This window comes from Canis aureus, chromosome 9 (assembly GCF_053574225.1).
Source record: "Canis aureus isolate CA01 chromosome 9, VMU_Caureus_v.1.0, whole genome shotgun sequence".
NCBI lineage: Eukaryota > Metazoa > Chordata > Mammalia > Carnivora > Canidae > Canis > Canis aureus.
In genome coordinates this window covers 42,352,767-42,375,438 of record NC_135619.1, presented here as the reverse complement: position 1 = coordinate 42,375,438, position 22,672 = coordinate 42,352,767, and the positions used below count along the sequence as shown (strand labels likewise).

General features: G+C 39.3%; 1 protein-coding gene across 1 annotated transcript in view; it reads right to left on the bottom strand.

The window, feature by feature from the left end:
• Positions 1-22,672, bottom strand: part of PPP1R36 (protein phosphatase 1 regulatory subunit 36) — a 71,415-nt gene that overhangs the window by 22,037 nt on the left and 26,706 nt on the right. The window contains exons 9-11 of the mRNA XM_077908416.1: positions 16,417-16,459; positions 15,733-15,911; positions 15,459-15,650 (exon numbers count right to left, since the gene is read on the bottom strand). Coding sequence (XP_077764542.1) covers positions 15,459-15,650; positions 15,733-15,911; positions 16,417-16,459 — 414 coding nt within the window. The remainder of the gene's footprint in view (positions 1-15,458; positions 15,651-15,732; positions 15,912-16,416; positions 16,460-22,672) is intronic.

The window sequence follows — 22,672 nt, the reverse complement described above, 5'->3', positions numbered from 1 at the left end:
TGCCCAAAACCAGAGACAGAGAACAATTTTAGGAGCCCCCTGCCAGACACAGACTGCTCTGGAGATGATCTGCAAATACAACAGGGGCCAGTTCACCCTGTGTTCTCAGGTCCCTGACACCGCCTGCTTTCTGCAACCTGAAACGTGTTCAGAGGTGGGAGGAGTCAAATTTATTTTTCTTTCTTGGTATAAAAATTAGCTGGGACTCAGAATGCCATCTACCAAGTCTGAAATAGGATGATGGGGTTGGGCAAGCTGAATCCTACAACAGTGATGGCTCCAATGCTCTAGGACCCTGGAGCAGACAGCCTTAAAACAAAGACCAAACAGAAGAGTTCTCCAGTCACCAGCAGAAGGGTAAGCAATAAGACCCCTTCTAGGGGCACCTGCGCAGCTCAATCGGTTAAGCGGCTGCTTTTGGCTCAGGTCATGATCCTGGGGTCCTGGAGGCCTGCATTGGGCTCCCCGCTCAGTGGTGAGTCTGCTTTTCCCTCTGTGCTTTCTCTCGCTCTCACTCTCTCTCAAATAAATCAAATATAATCTTTTTTTTTTTTTTTTAAATAAACCCTTCTTTACTGTCTACAAAAGTCATTACTATTTTTTGGCAAACCAACACCATGGTCCAGCTCAACTGCACAAGGCCTCATGGCCCCAGTTTCCTGGTCTGAATCCTGTGAGAATCCCTAGAAGCATGCCCTGGTATGCTTCACCCCATCTCTGCCTATTCAGACTCCTTCCATGTTCAAGAGCCATCTCTGTGCCCACCTCTCACTCCCTCAAGCTGATAGGCTCTCTCTCTTAAGCCCCATTGCATTTTATTTTTTTAAGATTTATTTATTTATTTATTTATTTATTTGAGAGAGAGAGTGTGTGTGTGGGAGAGCACAAGCAGGAGGAGGAGCAGAGGGAGAAGCAGACTCCCTGCTGAGCAGGGAGCCTGACTAGGGGCTTGATCCCAGGACCCTAGATCATGGCCTGAGCTGAAGGCAGACACCTAAGGCACCCCTGCATTGTTTTTCTTGATTTCTGACATCTAGTCTCCTTTTTAAACCTGTGTTCATTCTTATTCTTCCCTTATGTCCAGAGAGCAACTTGCATAAAGGACTGCGTGTTGTCCATCTCTATGTCCACATATCAGAATACTACAGAAGTATCTGCTGAACATTTTTTTTAATCAACTTTTTATTTTAGGACAATTTTAAATTTACATAAAAACTGTAAGGATAATATAGAGAATTCCCATATACCTTACACCCAGTTTCCCCTATTATCAACATTTTATATTTGTATGGTACATTTGCCACAATTAATAAGCCAATACTGAAACATTACTATTAGCTATAATCCATACTTTATTAAGATTTCCTTAATCTTTTCCTAATGTCCTTTTTCTATTTCAGGATCTTTTCCAGGATACTACATTGTCGTGTGGCAGTTTCTCAAAATTTCCTTTTTTTTTTTTTTTTTTTAGAATTCTGGTTTTAAAATTTTAAAATTTAAATGCAATTAATTAACATACAATGTATTATTAGTCTCAGATGTAGAGGTCAGTGATTCATCAGTCTTATATAACACTCAGTGCTCATTACATCACATGCCCTCTTTAATGTCCATCACCCAGTTACCCTGTCCCCCATTCTCCTCCCCTCCAGCAACCCTCAGTTTGTTTCCTAGCTTAGAGTCTCTTATGGTTTGTCTGTCTCTCTGATTTTGTCTTATTTTTCCTCTAGTCCCCTATGTTCATCTGTTTGGTTTCTTAAATTCCACATACCAGTGAGATCATATAATAATTGTCTTTCCCTGGTTGACTTATTTCTCTTAGCATAATACCCTCTAGTTCCATCCATGTCATTGCAAATGGCAAGATTTCATTTTTGATGGCTGAGTAGTATTCCATTGTGTGCATGCGTGTGTGTGTGTGTGTATATATATGTATGTGTATATATAATGTGTGTGTATATATGTATGTATGTATATATATGTATATACACACACACTGCATCTTCTTTTTTTTTTTTTTTTTGCATCTTCTTTATCTATTCATCTGTTGATGGACATCTGGGCTCTTCCATAACTTGGCTACAATTCAGTGATAGTATATTCACAATGTGTAACCATTAGCACTATCTAATGCACATTTTTATCACCCCAAAAGCAAGTTCTGTACCTGTTAGCAGTCACACCCCACTCCCTCTTCCTCTCAGCTTCTGGTAACCACCAAATAGATCACTAAAGATCTACGTCATCTTTATGGATTTCCCTATTCTGGACATTTCATACTATTGTTAATTATAGGATATGAGGCCTTTTGTGTCTGGCTTCTCTTTCATTTAGCATAATATTTCTAGGCTTTATTCACATTGTAGCATGAATTAGTACTTCATTCTTTTTATTGCTACATAATATTCCATTGTATGGATATACCAATTTTGTTTATCTATTCATCAATTGCTGGACATTTGAATTGTTCCATTTTTTATCTATTACTAATGTTTCCATGAACATTTGTGTACAAGTGTTTGTGTAAACATATGTTTTCAGTTCTCTTGGGTATATGTCTAAAAGTGTAATTGCTAGGTTCTAGGATAATTTTATACTTAACTTTTTGAGGAACTGACAAACTTTTTTCCAAAATGGCTACATCATTTTACATTCCCAGCAGCAATGTTGTGAAGATTGATTACTCTGCATCCTCATCAACACTTATTCTTGTCTGTCCTTTGTTCATAGCTATCCTAGTGGGAATGAAATAGTATTTTATAGTGGTTTTGATTTCCATTTCTGTGATAACTAATGATGTTGAGCATTTTTTCATGTGCTTATGGCCAATTTTATATCTTCTTTGGAATAATATCTGTTCAAATTCTTTGCCCATTTAAAAGTTTGATTATTTGAGGGATGCCTGGGTGGCTAAGTGGTTGAACATCTGCCTTTGGCTCATGGTGTGATTTTAAGATAGTAAATAAAATCTTAAAAAGAAATAAAAATTTGATTATTTGAGAAACATGCTTGATGGAATGAACAGCAGGCTGGATGAAGCAGAAGAATGAGTCAATGACCCAGAAGACAGAGTAATGGAAAGTAATCAAGCTGAACAAAAGACCAAGAAAAGAATTATGCAAAACAAGAATAGACTCAGGAGACCCAGTGACTCTATCATATGTAATAACATTCATATTACAGAAGTCCCAGAAGAAGAAAAGAAAGAAATGAGGGCAGAGAATTTATTTTTTTTTAATTTTTTTTAAACTTTTATTTATTTATGATAGGCACACAGTGAGAGAGAGAGAGAGGCAGAGACACAGGCAGAGGGAGAAGCAGGCTCCATGCACCGGGAGCCCAATGTGGGATTCGATCCCGGGTCTCCAGGACCGCGCCCTAAGCCAAAGGCAGGCGCCAAACCGCTGCGCCACCTAGGGATCCCAGGGCAGAGAATTTATTTGAAGAAATAACAATTGAAAACTTCCCAAATTTGGGGAAGGAAACAGATATCTGGATCCAGAAAGCACAACTTCCAAGGAACCAACAAAGGAAGATTTACACTAAGACATACTGTAATTAAAATGACAAAATATACTGATGAAGAAAAAATGTTAAAAGCAGCAAGACAAAAGAAGATAGTTTTATTTTTTTAAAGATTTTATTTATTTATTCATGAAAGACACAGAGAGAGAGTCAGTGGCATAGACAGAAGGAGAAGCAGGCTTCTCCTGTCTGATATGGGACTCAATCCCTGGACCCAGGATCACGCCCTGCCACTGAGCCACCCAAGAAGATAGCTTTATACAAAAGAAACCTCATTAGGCTATGAGCAGAGTTTTCAGCAGAAACTCGCTAAGCCAGAAAGGAGGCATGATATATTAAAAGTGATGAATGGGAAAAACCAGCAGCCAATACTCTATCCAACAAGGCTATCATTTAGAATAGAAGAGATAAATAGTTTCTCAGACAAACAAAAGCCAAAGGAATTCATGACTACTAAACCAGACCTGCCAGAAATATTAAAGGGGGCTCTGAGTGGAAAGGAAAGACCCAAAATGACAATACAAAGGTAAGAAACACAAAAGCAGTAAAAATGAATATTTCTGTAAAAAAAATCAGTCAAGGAACTCACAAACTAAAAGATGTGAAATATGAGATCATTACCTAAAATATGGGAAGAGGAGTAAAGAATGGGTTCAAACTTAAGTGACCATCAACTTAATATAGGTTGCTATATGCAGAAGATGTCAAACACAAACCTAATGGTAACCACAAATCAAAAACCAAGAATAAATATGCAAAGAATAAAGAGAAAGAAATCCAAATAGATCACTAAAGAAAATCAGCAAACCATGAAAGAGAGAAAGGCAAGAAAGGATCAGAGAGGGCAGCCCTGGTGGCTCAGCAGTTTAGTGCTGCCTTCAGGCCAGGGTGTGATCCTGGAGACCCAGGATCGAGTCCCCTGTCAGGCTCCCTGCATGGAGCCTGCTTCTCCCTCTGCCTGTGTCTCTGCCTTTCTCTCTCTCTGTGTCTCTCATGAATAAACAAATAAAATCTTAAAAAAAAAAAAAGAGAAAGGATCAGAAAACATAAGAAGTAATAAAATGGCAATAAATACATATCTATCAATAATTACTTTGAATTAAATGGACTAAATGCTCCAATCAAAAGACACAGGGTAACAGAACAGATTAAAAAAAAAAAAAGAAAACAAGACCCATCTATTTATTGTCTATGAGAGACTCATTTTACTCCTAAAGATACCTGCAGATTGAAAATGAGGGGATAAAGAAACATTTATCATGCAAGTATGTCAAAAGAAAGCTAAAGTACCAATATTTATACAAGACAAAATAGACTATTTTTTTAAAGATTGATTTATATACTTGAGAGGGAGAGAGAGAGAATCCAAGCAGACTTCCCAGGATGGAGCCCAAGGCAGGGCTCAGTCTCAGAACCCTGAGATCATGATCTGAGCCAAAATCAATAGTCAGATGCTTAACTCAATGAGTCACCCAGGTGTCCCCAAAACAGATTTTAAAACAAACACTGTAAGAAGAGACAAAGAAGGATACTATATAATAATAAAGGGGACAGGGGATCCCTGGGTGGCACAGTGGTTTGGTGCCTGCCTTTGGACCAGGGCACGATCCTGGAGACCCGGGATCGAATCCCATGTCGGGCTCCCGGTGCATGGAGCCTGCTTCTCCCTCTGCCTATGTCTCTGCCTCTCTCTCTCTCTCTCTGTGTGACTATCATAAATAAATAAAAATTAAAAAAAAATAATAAAGGGGACATTCCAACAGGAAGATAAAACAATTATAAATATTTATTCACCTAACATGGGAGCACCCAAATACATGAAACAGTTGAAAACAGGGATGCCTGGGTGGCTCTGTTGGTTAAGTGTCTGCCTTTGAATCAGGTCATGATCTCAGGGTCCTGGGATCAAGCTCTGCATCAGCCTCCATGCTCCGTGGGAAGTCTGCTTCTCTCTCTCTCTCTGCCCCTCCCCCTACTTCACGCTCTCTATCTCACACTCTCTCTCAAATAAATAAATAAATAATCTTAAAAAGAAATAAAAATGAACATAAAGGACCTAAAATGATAGTAATACTATATTAGTAGGAGACTTTAACACCCCACTTATATCAATGGACGGATTATCTAAACAGAAAATCAACAAGGAAACAATAGCTTTGAGTGACAAGGGGGACCAGATGGATTTAACAGACATATTCAGAACATTCCATCCTAAAACAGCAGAATACATATTCTTTCAAGTGCACATGAAACATTCTCCAGAACAGATCACATTTTAGGCCACGAAATAAGCCTCAACAAATTCAAAAAGATTGTGGTCATACCATGCATCTTTTCTGACTATGACACTATGAACCTAGGAGTCAACGACAAGAAAAAATCTGGAAAGACCACAAATACATAGAGGTTAAATAACATGCTACTAAATAATGAATGAGCAAAATAGGAAATAAAAGAAGAAATTAAAAACTACACGGAAACAAATGAAAATGAAAACACAATGGTTCAAAACCTATGGGATAGAGCAAAAGCAATTCTAAGAGTGATATTTATGCCATACATACCTACTGCAAGAAGCAAAAAAACCCTTAAATAAACAACTGAACTGGGGTGCCTGGATGGCTCAGTTTGTTAAGCATCTGCCTTCAGTTCAGGTCATGTCCCAGGGTCCTGGGATTGAGTCCTACATGGGGCTCCCTGATCAGGAGGGAGTTGGCTTCTCTATCTCCCTCTGCTGCTCTCCCTGCTTGTGTGCTCTCTCTCTGTCAAGTAAATAAATAAAATCTTAATTTTTAAAAAAAGCAAACCCTAACCTTACGCCTAAAGGAGCTAGAAAAAGAACAACAAAGAAAACTTAAAACCATCAAAATGAAGGAAGTAATAAAGATTAGGGCAAAAATAAATGATACAGAAACTAGAAAAACAATAAAACAGATCAATGAAACCAGGAGCTGGTTCTTTGAAAAAAATCAATAAAATTGATAAACCTCTAGCCAGACTTATGAAGAAAAAAAAACTCAAATAAATAAAATCATGACTAAGAGAAAAAACAAGAAACACCATAGACATACAAATAATTATAAGAGAATATTATGAAAAACTATATGCCAACAAATTGGACAATCTAGAAGAAATGGATAAATCCTTAGAAATATATAACATGGGCAGCCCGGGTGGTTCAGTGACTTAGTGCTGCCTTTGGCCCAGGGCGTGATCCTGGAGACCCAGAACATTGGGCTCCCTGCATGGAGCCTGCTTCTCCCTCTGCCTCTCTCTCTCTGTCTCTCATGAATAAATAAATAAAATCTAAAAAAAAAAAAAAAAGAAATATATAACGTATCAAAACTGAAACAGGAAGAACAGACTGATTACCAGCAAAGAAATTGAAATAGTAATCAACAAACTCCCAACAAACAAAAGTCCAGGACCAGATGACTCCACAGGCAAATTCTACCAGACATTTAGAGTGTAATACCTATTTTTCTCAAACTATTCCAAAAAAATAGAAAAAGAAGAATAACTTCCAAATTCTATGAGGCTAGCATTACCCTGACATCAAAACCAGATAAAGACACCACAAAAATAGAAAGAAAGAAAGAAAGAAAGAAAGAAAGAAAGAAAGAAAGAAAGAAAGAAAGAAAGAAAGAAAGAACTGCAGGCCAATATCCCTCCTGATGAACATAGATGCATAAATCCTCAACAAAATACTAGCAAACCAAATCCAACAATACATTTAAAAAGTCATTCACCATGATCAAGTCATAGTTATTCCTGGGTTGCAAAGGTGGCTTAATATTCATAAATCAATCCTATGATATATCACATGAATACTAAAGAATAAAAACCATATGATCATTTCAATAGATGCAGAAAAAGCATTTGACAAAGTACAATATCCATTCATGATAAAAATCCTCAACAAAGTAGGTTTAGAGGGAACATACTTCAACATAATGAAGGCCATATATGAAAATCCACAACTAACATCATCCTCAATGGGGGAAAACTGAGAACTTTTTCCCTAAGGTCAGGAAGAAGAAAAGGATGTCCACTCTCATCACTTTCATTTAACATAGTACTGGATGGCCCTAGCTACAGTAGTCAGACAACAAAATGAAGTAAATGGCATCAAAATCAGCAAGGAGAAATAAAACTTTCACTGTTTGCAGATGACATGATACTATATATAGAAAACCCGGAAGACTCCACCAAAAAACTGCTAGAATTGATAAATGAATTTAGTAAAGTTTCAGGATATAAAATTAATCTACAGAAATCTGTTGCATTTCTATATACCAATAATGGAGCAGCAGAAAGAGAAATTCAGAAAACAATGCCAAAAATAATAAAATACCTAGGAATAAACCTAACCAAAGAGGTGAAAGACCTATACTTGGAAGACTATAAAACATTCATGAAAGAAACTGCAGAAGAGACAAAGAAACAGAAAGACATTCCATGCTCATGGATCAGAGGAACAAATATTGTGAAAATGTCTATACTACCCAGAGCAACCTACAGACTTAATGCAATGCCTATGAAAATACCAGCAACATTTTTCACAGAGTTAGAATAAACAATCTTAAAATTTGTATGGAACCACAAAAAACATCAAAGAGCCAAAGCAATCTCGAAAAAGAAAAGCAAAGCTGGGGCACCACAATTCTGGACTTCCAGTTATATTACAAAGCTGTAGTGATCAAAACAGTATTATGGTACTGGCACAAAAATAGACATATAGATCAATAGAACAGAAAACCCAGAAATAAGCCTGCAATTATATGGCCAATTAATCTTTGACAAAGGAGGAATGAAATATCCAATGGCAAAAAGACCGTCTCTTCAACAAATGGTATTGGGAAAACTAGACAGCAACATGCAAAAAATATGAAACTGGACCACTTTCTTACACCATACACAAAAGTAAACTCAAAATAGATTAAAGATCTAAATATGAGAACTGAGACCATAAAAGTTTTAGAAGAGAACATAGGGAGATTTTTTCTGACATCAGCCATAGCAACTTTTTTCTAGATATATTTTCTGAGACGAGGGAAAAAAAGCAAAAATAAACTATTGGGACTACATCAAAATAAAAATCTTTGGGGCACCTGGGTGGCTCAGTCAGTTAAGCATCTGCCCTTGGCTCAGGTCATGAGCCAACAGGCTCCTTGCTCAGCAGGGAGTCTGCTTCTCCCTCTGCACCAGCTCCCTCCCACCACCACCTCGGCTCACACACACACTCTCTTTCTCTATCAAATAAATAAATAGAGTCTTAAAAAATAAAAATAAAAATCTACACAGTAAAGGAAATAATCAATAGAATTAAAAGGCAACTTACAGAATGGGAAAAGATATTTGCAAATGACATATACAATAAAGCATCAGTATCCAAAATATATAAAGAACTTGTACAATTTATTACCCAAAAAACAATTAATCCAATTCAAAAATAGGCAGGAGACCTGAACAGACATTTCTCTTAAGAAGACATACAGATGGCCACAAGACACATGAAAGGATGCTCAACATCACTTACCATCAGGGAAATGCTATTCAAAATTACAATGAGATCCATCTCACATTTGTCAAAGTGGCTAAAATCAATGACACAAGAAACAATAGGTGTTGGCTAGGATGTGGAGAAAAAGGAACCCTATTACACTGTTGTTGGGAATGCAAAGTGGTGCAAACCCTGTGGGTGGCTGAAGAAGTATGGAATTCCTTAAAAAATTAAAAATAGAACTATTAGCAATTACACTACTGGGTATAAATACAAAAACACAAATTCAAAGGGACATATGAGCCTCCATACTTATAGCAGCATTAGTTATAGTAGCCAAGATATGGAACCAGCTCAAGTGTCCATTAATTGATGAATGGATAAAGAAGATGTATACACACACACACATTGGAATATTATTCAGTCATAAAAAAGGAATGGAATCTTGCTATTTACAATGACATGGATAGATCTAGAGAGTATAATGCTAACTGAATGGTCGGTCAGAGAAAGACAAGTATCACATGATTTCATTCATGTGTGGAATTTAAGAAACAAACGAGTAAAGGGGGAATAAAAAGAGAAAAATCAAGAAACAGACTCAACTCTAGAGAACAAACTGATGGTTACCAGAGAGGAGGCAGGTGGCAAGATGGGTGAAATAGTGACAGAGATTAAGGAGTGCATGTCTCATGATAAGCACCACCAGGTGATTAAAATAAAAACTTAATAAAAAATAAAATAAAATTAGAGTATTTATTTTTTATTGTGGAGTTGTAAGAATTCATTATATATTCTGAATACCAGACCTTTATCACATACACAATTTGCAAATATTTTTTCCCATTCTGTGGATTGTTTTCACTTATAACAGCTTTACTGAGATATAACTATGCCATACAGTTCATCATTAAAGTGTAAAATGTAATTGTCTTTAGTATATTCAGAGTTAAACAACCATCATCCTTATTTTCTTGATAATGTCCTTTGAAGTACAAAAGTTATTAATTTTGATGAAATCCAATTTATCAATTATTTTGGTTGCTTATGTTTTCGGTGTCATTCATACTTAAGAAACCAATGTCTAACCCAAGATCATCAAAATTTACTCCAACATTTTCTTCTAAAACTTTTCTAGTTTTAGCTCTTACATTTAGGTCTATTTTTTTAAAGATTTTATTCATTTATTTATTTATGAGAGACACAGAGAGAGAGGCAGAGACACAGGCAGAGAGAGGAGCAGGAGCAAGGAGCCCCATGTGGGACACGATCCCGGATCCCAGGATCATGCTCTGGGCCAAAGGTGGACGTTCAACCACTGAGCCACCCAGGTGTCCCTACATTTAGGTCTATTATCCCTTTGAGTTAAATTTTGAAATCAGAATGTGTTAGTCTTCCAACTTTGTTCTTTTGCAAAATTGTTTTGCTTATCTGGATCTCTTACACTTTCATATGAATTTTAAGAAACTTAAAAGAAGCATAGAGAAAGAAATTTCTGAATCATCTTTTAAGGGTGGCTGCATCATTTTTATTACCCCAGCAGTGAATAAGAGTTCCATTGCTCTACAACCTCACCAGCATTTGGTATTCAGGTTTTTGGACTTTAGCCATGGCTAATAGGCATTGTAGTGACATCTCATAACTTTTTAAATTTGTCTTCCCTAATGATTGTGAACATCTCTTCATATGCTTTTTTGTGTGTATATTTTCTTTGGTAAGATATCTTCTTATGAAAAGTTTTTGCCCATTTTTAAATTGGATTGTTTTCTTATTGTTGATTTTTAAGAGTTTTTTGTATATTTTGCATTCAAATCCTCTGTCAGATAGGAGTTTTGCAAATATTTTCTCCTAATTGGTAGCTTGTCTTTTCATTCACTTAATTGCCAAATATTAAACACACACACACACACACACACACACACACCAACCCAAAAACAAAAACAAAAAATCTTTGATAAGCTTTAACAATGCACCTGCTTAAAAAACATCAAAAGGTATCATTTAAGTCTGTTGCTTTGTAAATTACTAGAAGAGACTCTCTCTGGAAAGAGCTAGTGGCAAGTAAGGATGTGTAGTTGGATTTCAGCCCCCATCCATCCCTTTGACTGATGCCTTTGTGCAAGCCATAAACCACATAATACATTGCAACAACCCTCATTGTTCTTAAGTGTATCCTTAGTACACTTACAGAACCTTCCACGATAAGCTTGTGCCTATTCTCTTGCCACTTCTCATTCTTCTATCTTTTCTCTCTATACCCACAAAAGCTTTATCTCAGCAACTTGAAAAGGCTTTGCTTCCAGCCTCAAGACTTTCATAGCCAGTGTGGCAGGCTGACTTTTAAGATGGCCCCCAGTGATCCTCACTTCATATTCATGACCCTGTATAGTCTCCTCCCATTGAACCTTGTGACTTGCTTCTAAAGGACAGAATACAGCAGACTGATGGAATGGAAGTTCCAATACTAGGTAAATGACTAACTTCTGTCTTGCACACTTTCTCTTCCTTTCTTACTTGTTCACTCTGATGAAGCCTACTGATATATTATCAGCTACTGAGGCACAGGCTCATATAGCACAGGCTTATGAGTCATACTGGAAGCAGATCAAACTCCAGTTGAGCCTTCAGATGACTTCAGCCCTGGTTGACACACTGGTTGAAAACTTTTTGAGAGACCAGGAGTTGGAAGATTCAAGCTAAGCTGCACCCACATGCCTGACCCACAGAAACTGTGAGATAATAAATGTTACTGTTTTAAGTCACTGTTTGGAGATAAGGTGTTTCACAGAAATAGATAACTAATAGTTAGGAGCATTCCCCTTATCACTTCCTGCCACTTTAATCCCATGTGTCAAGTCTCAGATTTACTTATTCATTCATTCATTTTTAAGTAGCTCCATGCCTGGCATGGAACCCAATGTGAAGCTTGGAACTCAAAACCCTGAGATCAAGACCTGAGCAGAGATCAAGAGTCAGATGCTTAATTGACGTAGCCACCTAGGCACCACTATTTTTAAAATTTCTTTTAAGATTTAAGATTTTATTTATTTATTCATGAGAGACACACACATAGAGAGAGAGAGGTGGAGACACAGGCAGAGGGAGAAGCAGGCTCCATACTGGGAGCCCAATGTGGGACTCAATCCCTGGACCCCGCCCTGAGCCAAAGGCAGACGCTCAACCACTGAGCCACCAAGGCATCCCTTTTTTAAATTTTTAAAAAGATTTTTGTTTATTTATTCATGAAAGACACAGAGAGAGAGAGGCAGAGACATACATAGGCAGAGGGAGAAGCAGGCTCCCTGCAGGGAGCCTGATGCGGGACTTGATCCCAGGACCCCAGGATCACAACCTGAGCCAAAGGCAGATGCTCAACCACTGAGCCACCCAGGCGTCCCTAGGATTTTATTTTTTAAAGTAATCATTACAACCAATGTGGGGCTCGAAGTCACAACCATGAGATCAAGAGTCACAGGCTCTAAATACTAAGCCAGTCAGGCACCCCTCAAGTCTCAGATTTAAATGTCACTTCCTTAGGGATAAACTCTTCTTTACCTGCCTATCCTGTACATCCCAGCAAGTCTCTAGTTGCACTCTCTTGGCATTCTCTTCTTATGCAGCATTCGTCACCACTGCAATTAGCTCATTATCTAGGTATTTGTTTCCTGTCTGTCTCTCCCTAAGACTTGTCACTTCCAAATCAGAGCTGGTTGTGTTTTTTCTACACTGAATTCCTAGCACCAAACACAGTGCCCAGCACACAGTGCGGATATACTAATTATGGAATGAAAAAGTGAATAAACAAATGAAGGAATTAGTAAATGAAGTAAACCAAAGCCTCACTGTTCACAAAGGAGGTAGAGAAAAGCCCAGTGCCTTAGTAGTTACAAAAGTCTTGTAATTCTCAACCTTTATTTTAAAATATCAAAAAATAAAAGCTAAAACCATGTCATCATATTCTAGATAGAAATTTTTGTGACAGATGCATTATAACCAAATTCTCTAATAAGTTAAAAGTCCAACAAAGGTTAGCTCATGGTCCATGATTTTGATAAGAACTTTGCAGGGTTTTGTTTTTTGTTTTTTTTTTTTAAGATTTATTTATTTTAGAGAGAGGGAGAAGGAGACAGCATGTGCAGGGGGAGGGGCAGAGGGAGAGAGAGAATCTCCAGTAGACTCCCTGCTGAGTGAAGAGCCTGATGTGGGGCTGGACCCCACAATCCTGAGATCATGACCTGAACCGAAATCCAGAGTCAAATGCTTAACCAACTGAGCCAACCAGGCGCCCCATAACTTTGCAGTTTTAATGGAGGTTGTTATAGGAATTGACTTGGATGGTAAAGGATGACAGCGTGAAGATGGAGAGTATGTTTAACAGAGGCTGCCCCACATTATCAATAGGCTGGAGCTGGTATTCCTCTACTTCTGTTGTTAAATCTGGGGAGTGTCCAGTTTTCTCTCTGAAATGAATGAGTTTTTAGCTAAAGGCTAAAACGAGGATTTTGAAACCTGAGGATAAATCTGTGACCACAGAAAAGTTAATTCAGTCCAGTTGCTTTAGCTGGTTAAACTCTTTTAAAATAATGACAATATATAATCAGCAGCTCTGTATTCCACGTAGTGGAGTGGTTTCCTTAGTGATTCTTTTTTTTTTTTTTTTTTTAAGATTTTATTTGAGAGAGCGTGTGCACAAGTGAGCTGAGGGGCAGAGGGAGAGGGAGAAGCAGAGTCTCCACTGAGCAGGGTGCCCAATGTGAGACTCAATCCCAGGACCCTGAGATCATGACCTGAGCTGAAAGGCAGACACTTAACCAACTGAACCACCCAGGCACCCTTCCTCAATGATTCTTAATCATCACCACCTGCCAAATAACATCCAACTCCCTCCCTAGCTGGACATTGAGCTGTCCTTTCCAGCCTGCTCCTCCACCGTTCCCTTTGCAGGCACCATGCTCCTGCCTTTACTCAGTCATAGGGCACATTTTTTCATCTCTGGGCCTTTGCACATGTTCTCCCTCTGACTGGAAGTCCCCCTTTAGTGCCAACCAATCCCAGCAAAGCAAAATTCAAGTTAAAGTGCCCCTGGTCCCCCTAGAAGTGATTGCTCTTTTGCTCTGTCCTCTTAAGGCACTTGGTTTTTACCCCTTTTATGGCCTCCAACACATTCAATATTGTCTTGTAAGCAGGTGCGTATTTTATTTATCTCAATCTCTTATGTTTCTCAAGATTTTATTTATTTATTCATGATAGACAGAGAGAGAGAGAGAGAGAGAGAGATACAGGCAGAGGGAGAAGCAGGCTCCATGCAGGGAGCCCGACGCAGGACTTGATCCCGGGACTCCAGGATCACACCCTAGGCTGAAGGCAGGCGCCAAACCGCTGAGCCACCCAGGGCTCACCCCAGGAAGTTTCATTTTTAAAACATTTTAGTTTCCCTTTTTATAAAATTTAGTTTTCAAATGTACCAAAGATACTCTCTCATATAGTAAAAATGAGCTTAGAAACAAATACACAGGATGTTTCTTCACTAGTCCACTAGAATATTGGCTAAATATTCTAATACATTACTCTAAACAGTCACATAGAAGCCAAGGAAGTAAATATATAATAACAAAACAAACTAGTCAATACAGGAAAATGAGCTTTTCAAGAGCTTTCTGGGATTCCTTGTCTACTATTCCACTTTTAACAAAATAATTTGAACAACTTAAAAAGTTTAACAATAATAAATATTAGTCCTATATAAAGTGATTAAGTCAAAGTAGTTTACTTCAAATATAGGAACTTAATTACAGAAATGGAAGGTACCCGATTATTTAGAGAATGTTGTTTGAGAGGATAGTGTTCAGTGTAAGTTCAGTGTATCTTGGATTTTCATGTTATTTTTTTCGATCAGGGAAGAATGTCTCCCATCTGATTTCATGTTTTCTTCCAGATCAAGAGGAAGAAGGGTATGGGGGTTGAACAGACATCGAGGCTCCCCCAGGATGCCAACTCTGTGAAAAGAATTATTGGTAGAGCTGAAGCAGTGAGGCCAAAGAAAAAGGTGTATAGTTGTACTTATGTGTGTGTGTAGCTTTGGTCCAGAAACTCAGCCCACAGTAAGATTTTGTACTAGCCCTTCCCACATTTCCCAGAGATGGTTCTTCTAATGAAGAAACCTCAGCCTTATAAAGTCGGCAACTCCCTCCTCCAAATTAGAACTATTTGAAGTCTAGCATATTTGTCTAGCAATGTTTTCTAGTCTAGATGGGTATACCAAGAACTGCTTGGGAAAGGAAACAGTGGGGAGGAGAGGGGGTGGGTAAGAAGAAAGCTTTCATCTTTGTTCAACTTTTTGGACAGAGCACGGTGTCTGAGCCCCTGGCCCACCTGGCCCAACCTAGGACATGACTTGAGGTTCTCCTTTCTCTCTCCTTGGGCCACTTACGTTGGCATAGGCACAGAGTCCAGACTTTCCATGTGCTCTTGCATCTGGGCTGGGAATTTGATGCCTACTTGATGATTCTTTTTCTCAAAGATATCCTGAGCTTTTTCTCTGAGAGATGGCAGCAGAGTAGACATGACTGGAGAGCGCATGTGAATGGCTTTTTTAATCGCTGGGCGTTTTGCCATCATTCTCCTGGGGTGGGGAGAGGTGATTTAGGTTACATCATCCTGTTTTCAAAAATGTCCTTGAGCTTTGGAAAGTCAAAAGGTCATACCTGAATTGTACAAGAGTCATGCGTTTCTTTTCCCCTCCTGATTCTTCATCCTCACGCTTCCTTCGAGGAATGTTGAACAAATTGGTACGAAAGAGCCTCCCTATTTCTTCCTCAATCTCTGTGAAGTGTTGACGTCGGAAGACAATCCAAGCTACATACGTACAGAAAGTATAAAAGGACTACAACAGAAAACAGACAACAGTCACGACCCAGCTATGGGAGTAAAAGCTCCCACCTATCTCTGTAACACCGCTAAAAGACCCAAACCCAGATGACCCCATTTCTCCACATTCCTGAAAAGCTGTGGGAAATTACACATGTAGTCACCTTTGCAGGAGGAAGGTAAGACCAGAAGTTTACTATATGGCATATAGCTTGTTAGCATCCTTTTTAAGAAAAGATATTCAATAAAAATAAGTGCCTGACAAATGGATATTGGTTATTGGTATACTTCATTTTTTTTAAAGATCTTATTTATTTATTCATGAGAGACACAGAGAGAGGCAGAGACATAGGCAGAGGGAGAAGCAGGCTCCTTGTGGAGAGCCTGATGCAGAACTTGATTCCAGGACCCTGGGATCATGACCTGAGCCAAAGGCGGATACTCAATCACTGACCACCCAGGTGCCCCCTACTTCATGTTTCATATAAAAGAGAAAAAGCCCCAAAATGTAAGTGACTTACCTCAAAGAATTTCCAGTCTTTTTGTGTATCTGAGATTTTCTCCCTGCAATATAATAAATTCACAGCTATAGGTTGAAGGCAACTTCAACCTTTCAGTGATCTACACAACCCTCTATCTTTAAAAGGCCTTTTGGCAGGATCATTGCCTGTGGCTCCACGGCTATTTGGCCACATAAATGCTATCAAAAGACAGTGATGAGTCCCAATATCTTTTTCTTCAGCTTCTTAGGTTATCCAGATCAAAACTCCTAGAGTGTTTGGTCAAAAGTTAATAAATTCAGGATACACAAGTTAGCAGGAAATGTATTCTTATGAATGTTTTTAGTGATGTGAGTATTGGGGAAGAAGGGGAATGGAAAGGTGGTAAAGAAGTAACACGGGGTAGGAAAACAGAGAGCTAAGAAGTCTAAAATGGAGAGAAAGACAAAGAATACACATCTTAAAAAGATCAAAAACATCTTTAAATAAAATCTTCAGTTGACTGGAGACAGTAGTGTGCTCTTCCTTTTAGATGCGGTATATATACTGAGCCTTGTCACTTAAAGGCAGGCATCTTCTCAGGAGTCCTTGCAACATGAATTCAGTGTTAAGGTTACTGTACCAGCACGGGCATGCTTACTAAACTTGGCCTCCCTCCCCAACACAAGCCATTCTAATTCTGATTCCCAGCCCAAAGAGAGCAAGCATGGCCTGTGGAGGACTTGAGAACTGATGGAGAGGGCTGTGCACCTGCAATCACTTGATCACTCAAGGGGGCCAAAGCTAGACCCAGGCACTCCGAGACTGATTCTGAATTTGCTTCTGGTTTTGCCTGGGACTTCCTCCGAGTAGCAGTCTCCCAGGATTGGCCTTGCTATATCAGGCTTTCATAAACAATCCTGAACTGCAGTGGTCTGGGGAAGATGACCCAAACCCCTCAGGACCTCCAGCCTACTCAAAGGGACTTCATGATCCATGTGGGCCCAAACTAGCCCTCTATTTGGAGGAAACACTGAAGCATTAGTTAAACTTTTACCGGGGCAGATTCCTCCCCTCTTGGAGCCTCTTTATTCATACACTGGTTTTCTCATGTGCAAGTCTTCAATAAAGAAAGCAGGCAATAATTACAGTGCACATTTACTAAGTACAGACTATAATGCCAAGTTCTATGCTAAGCCCTTTACATTATCATTTTAGTCCTCATAAGATCTCTATGATGTAGTCAACTTTACAGCTGAGACTGAAGTCCAAAGACACCTTTAATTAGGAACAGAGTCTGTACTAAAACTCGGGCCTGTCAGATCTCCACATTTGTCCCTGACACCTGAATGCTAAGGAAATCAGATTTTCCTTTAGATTATTTTGCAGACTTGGAAACATTAAACTACGGAGCCCAGCAGAGGCTTTCAAGACAAGCCTCAGCATCCTTCTGTGCCACCTGAAGGATCCACCTGATGGGAGTACTTATATGGCATTTCCACCCTTCCACGGCATCTGCCAGCTGACACCAGACACCAGGCAGACCCACCAAACTGAAGCAAAAACCAACTAAGCTAAGTTTTTGGGCAGCCCAGGTGGCTCAGTGGTTTAGCACTGCTTTCAGCCCAGGGCATGATCCTGGAGACCCAGATCGAGTCCCACATTGGGCTCCCTGCATGGAGCCTGCTTCTCCCTCTGCCTCTCTCTCTCTCTGTGTCTCTCATGAATAAATAAATAAAATCTTAAAAAAAAAAAAAAAAAAAAACCTCAGTTTTTGGAATATCAAGTCAGTCTGCCTTCTGGGAGATTTAGAGCGGCACATGTTTGTACAACCCAAACTACCACCATCTTAGTGAGGTTTTGAAATGACAAAGTGTGCACGAAACACACACTTTCTCCTCTTCTTCTTCTCTTTCTCTTTATTTTTATTTATTTATTTATCTTTTAAGATTTTATTTATTCAAAGAGACAGAGAGAGAGGGGCAGAGACACAGGCAGAGGGAGAAGCAGGCTCCATACAGGAAGCCCAACGTGGGACTCGATCCTGGGTCTCCAGGATCACACCCCAGGCTGCAGGAGGCGCTAAACCGCTGTGCCACAGGGGCTGCCCTCTCTCTCTTTTTTTAGAGACAGGGAGTGAGCAAATGCACAGGGGTATGGGTGAGCAGAGGGAGAAGGGGAGAAAGAATCTTAAGCAAGCTCCATGCCCAGTGCAAAGCCCCATGTGGGGCTTGATCTCACGATCCTGACATTATGATCTGAGCCGAAATCAAGAGTCAGATGCTTAACCGACTAAGCCACTGGGGCACTCCTCTCTCTCTCCTAAGTAATCTCTACACCTAACATGGGGCTTCAACTCATGACCTTGAGATCAAGAGTTGCATGCTCTTCTGACTGAGCCAGTTAGGTGCCCCTCTTCTTCTCTTTTTAAACATTAGAAGAGAAGCTACCATGAACCTCTTCCCCTCCCCCTCAAGTTGCTATAAAACTGGGACTTCTTTCTCCCCTAAAAGTCCAAAGCAAATTGATGGAGCCTATCCCACAGAAATCAAGTACAGAATGTAGTGGATTTCTTCTTACCATTCTGACTTAGCTGCACATGTGAACCTGAAATAAGTCCAGGAAATGGAGGCAGAGAATGAGCACATTTGGGAAACTCCTAGTTTAACTCCTAGTTTAAATTCATCTCTTGGTGAATTCTGGGTCATTTGTCTTCTTTTTAAATTTATTGTATAATTTTTAAGTTAAGTACATCATAATTATTAACTGATTATAAATTTAAAATTTTACAGAGCATAAATAACAAATTTAAACACTCCATATCCTCCACAAATTGAAACAGGCTTTATAATAGCAAAATCCAATAGAAATTTAATACAAACGTAATTTAAAAATTTCTGATAGCCACAGTAAAAAGAAACTGGCAAAATTAATTTTAATATTTATTGCATCCAAACCCTGAAATATTATCATTTTAATATGTAATCAACATTTTAGAATGATTAGTGACATATTTTATTCATTTGTAAGCTTGTTTGTATAGTGTATATTTTACATTTATAGCACATTTAAATATGAGCCAGCTACATTCCAAGTGCTCAATAGCCACATGTGGCAAGTGGCTACCATGCTAGTCAGCAAAAATGCTGTACATTTCACTTGTGAGGGCAAACTCTAAAGAAAAGGGGGGAAAGCCAGTCTGGTGGTAAACCCAGAGATTTTTGGTGGCCTGTTGCAATGCTTTCTTATTCCTTCTTGCTACATTAGATCTTAGCTCTAAATCAATACAAAGAAAGTGTATCATATTTTAGTCATTCCTGGGGGGAGAAAATGCCTAGGGCCAGGCCCATAGGGTCCTGCTCCTGAGGGAAAAAAGGTAGTGTTCCGTAAATCAGTTTTTTGTTTTTAAGATTTTATTTTATTTATTCATGAGAGACACACACACAGAGAGAGAGAGAGAGAGAGAGAGGCAGAGACACAGGCAGAGGGAGAAGCAGGCTCCATGCAGGGAGCAGCACATGGGACTCAATCCCTGGTCTCCAGGGTCAGGCCCTGGGCTGAAGGCAGCGCTAAACTGCTGAGCCACCCGGGCTGCCCTTAAATCAGGTTTAAATGAAGGTCAAGGCCTACTCTGCACAAAGGAAGAGACTATCAAAGGAAAGTGTTTGGGGGCAGGGAAAGAGGTATCATTGATTGGGACTGGGAGGGTGGGAGTGGGAAATGGGGTTTAAGGATGATTTATAAATCTGAGCTTCAAAGAGATCCTTTTCTCTGTATGGTCATCCCCATGCCAGCTTTTCTGGTCCCCATCAGGTGACAGCTAGCATTGAGAGCAAAGAAGAGGGTAGAAATCCTAGAGTAGAGGTGGGGGTGGAGCCTGAATTGGCTGTAACCAAAAAATAGATCTAATTCAATGGCGAGTGCCATCAAGGGGGTTTCTTATCTATTTTGGAAAACACAGAGATCTTTAACTTGAACGCGTTCATCAAAATTGTGCCAAAGCTTTACAATATTAGGATTTTACAGATGTATTTAGAATAGAAAGGCATGTCCTCCTACTTCTCAAGAAACATGAAAGCGCTAAATTAACAGCCCCCAAATTGCTGGGTCTTCTGAAATCTCTAATTTAAATCTAGAGACAAATAACATAAGGTGTCCTAGTCCAATATTAAGCATACATATATTAGAAAGAAAAGTCAGAAAATACACAAGAATGTTCTCATAAGGACATTAGCTTACTCACATTAAGTAAAATAATGATATGTATATGTGCTGCCGAAGCGAGCACTAAAATAATGATATGTTAGAATCAGGTAATCACATAACTGGCAAAACTGTCCTCATCTTCTAGATAAAAATAGCCAAAAGAACAATATAAACTCCATTCAAGAACATAATCAACACCCATGGCCAATTAACAACTTTTATTGGCAAAACATGCTGTAATCTGTTTTCCTTGATATCCTTTGTTTGGCTTTTTTGACCTGAATGGAATTTGTTATGTGAATGGTGGGTGGTGAGCTCTAAACCCATTCTTTTCCAAACTATTTTCCAATAGGCAGGAGAAAAGCTTGTGATGTTGCATACAACAGCAAAAAAGACCAGCACCTCTTGGAGATGAGCCAGTGCTAAACTGAAGCAGTCAGTATCTTTCAAACAGAGTTCTTTAAAAATTTGTATAAAAATTACATTGTAATAAAAATTTTCCATTAAAAGTATAATAATGTGGGCAGCCCCGGTGGTGCAGCGGTTTAGCACTGCCTGCAGCCCAGGGTGCGATCCTGGGGACCCGGAATCGAGTCCCACGTTGGGCTCCTTGCATGGAGCCTGCTTCCTCTGCCTGTGTCTCTGCCTCTCTCTCTCTCTCTCTCTCTCTGTGTCTCTCATGAATAAATAAATAAAATCTTTAAAAAAAATAAAAAAATAAAAGTATAATAATGTGAGGGTCTATATCCAGAGAACTAAAAGATACAATAAAATTTTTTTTAAAATTTTTTTATTTATTTATGATAGTCACACAGAGAGAGAGAGAGAGAGAGAGAGAGGCAGAGACACAGGCAGAGGGAGAAGCAGGCTCCATGCACCGGGAGCCCGACGTGGGATTCGATCCCGAGTCTCCAGAATCGCGCCCTGGGCCAAAGGCAGGCGCTAAACCGCTGCGCCGCCCAGGGATCCCACAATAAAAATTTTTAGTTATGAGACTATTATTTATAGTTTGGGTATTTTTTAAAAAGATTTTATTTATTTATTCATGAAAGACACAGAGAGAGAGAGAGGCAGAGACATAGGCAGAGCGAGAAGCAGGCTCTATGCAGGGAGACTCATATGGGACTCTATCCCAGGACTCCGGGATCATACCCTGAGCCAAACGCAGATGCTCAACCACTGAGCCACTCAGGCATCCCTAGTTTGGGTATTTTTAATCTCAAAATTAGTCTGCACTGCACATGTGCTTTTATTTTTTTTAATTTTAATTTTTTAATTTTTTAATTTTAATTTTTTAAAAGATTTTATTTATTTATGAGAGAGAGAGAGAGAGAGAGGCAGAGACACAGGCAGAGGGAGAAGCAGGCTCCGTGCTGGGAGCCTGATATGGGACTCGATCCCGGGACTCCAGGATGATGCCCTGGGCCAAAGGCAGACACCAAACCACTGAGCCACCCAGGGATCCTCCAATTTTTTTAATTTTTAAAAGATTTATTTATTTGAGAGAGAGAGAGAGAGTAACAGAGTGTGCACGAGCAAGAGGTAGAAAGGGAAAGAATCTCCAGCAGACTCCCTGCTGAGCCCAAGGTAGCTGGATCCCACAGACCCTGAGATCATGAGGCACCTCTGCACATGTGCTTTTAAACATTAAGGGGCACCTGGCTGGCTCAGTTCATAAAACATACAACTCTTAATCTCAGGGTCGTGAATTCAAGCCTCATATTGGGTACAGATATTACTTAAAAATAAAAATCTTTAAAGATTAAACATTAGGGTAGCCCGGGTGGCTCAGCGGTTTAGTGCGGCCTTCAGCCCAGGATGTGGTCCTGGCAACCTGGGATCGAGTCAGGCTCCCTGTATGGAATGGAGCCTGCTTCTCCCTCTGCCTGTCTCTGTGCCGGTCTCTCTCTCTCTCCCTGTGTCTCTCATGAATAAATAAAATATTTTAAAAAAAAGATTAAACATTAGATATTGCCAATATGATTATTCATATTGATTATTCAAAATGATTATTAGAGTAGGTGTTTTTCGGGTTTTGTTTGTTTTAGAGTAGGGTTTTTTGACCTTGTTGTGGATAGAAGGTTTGTGGCCC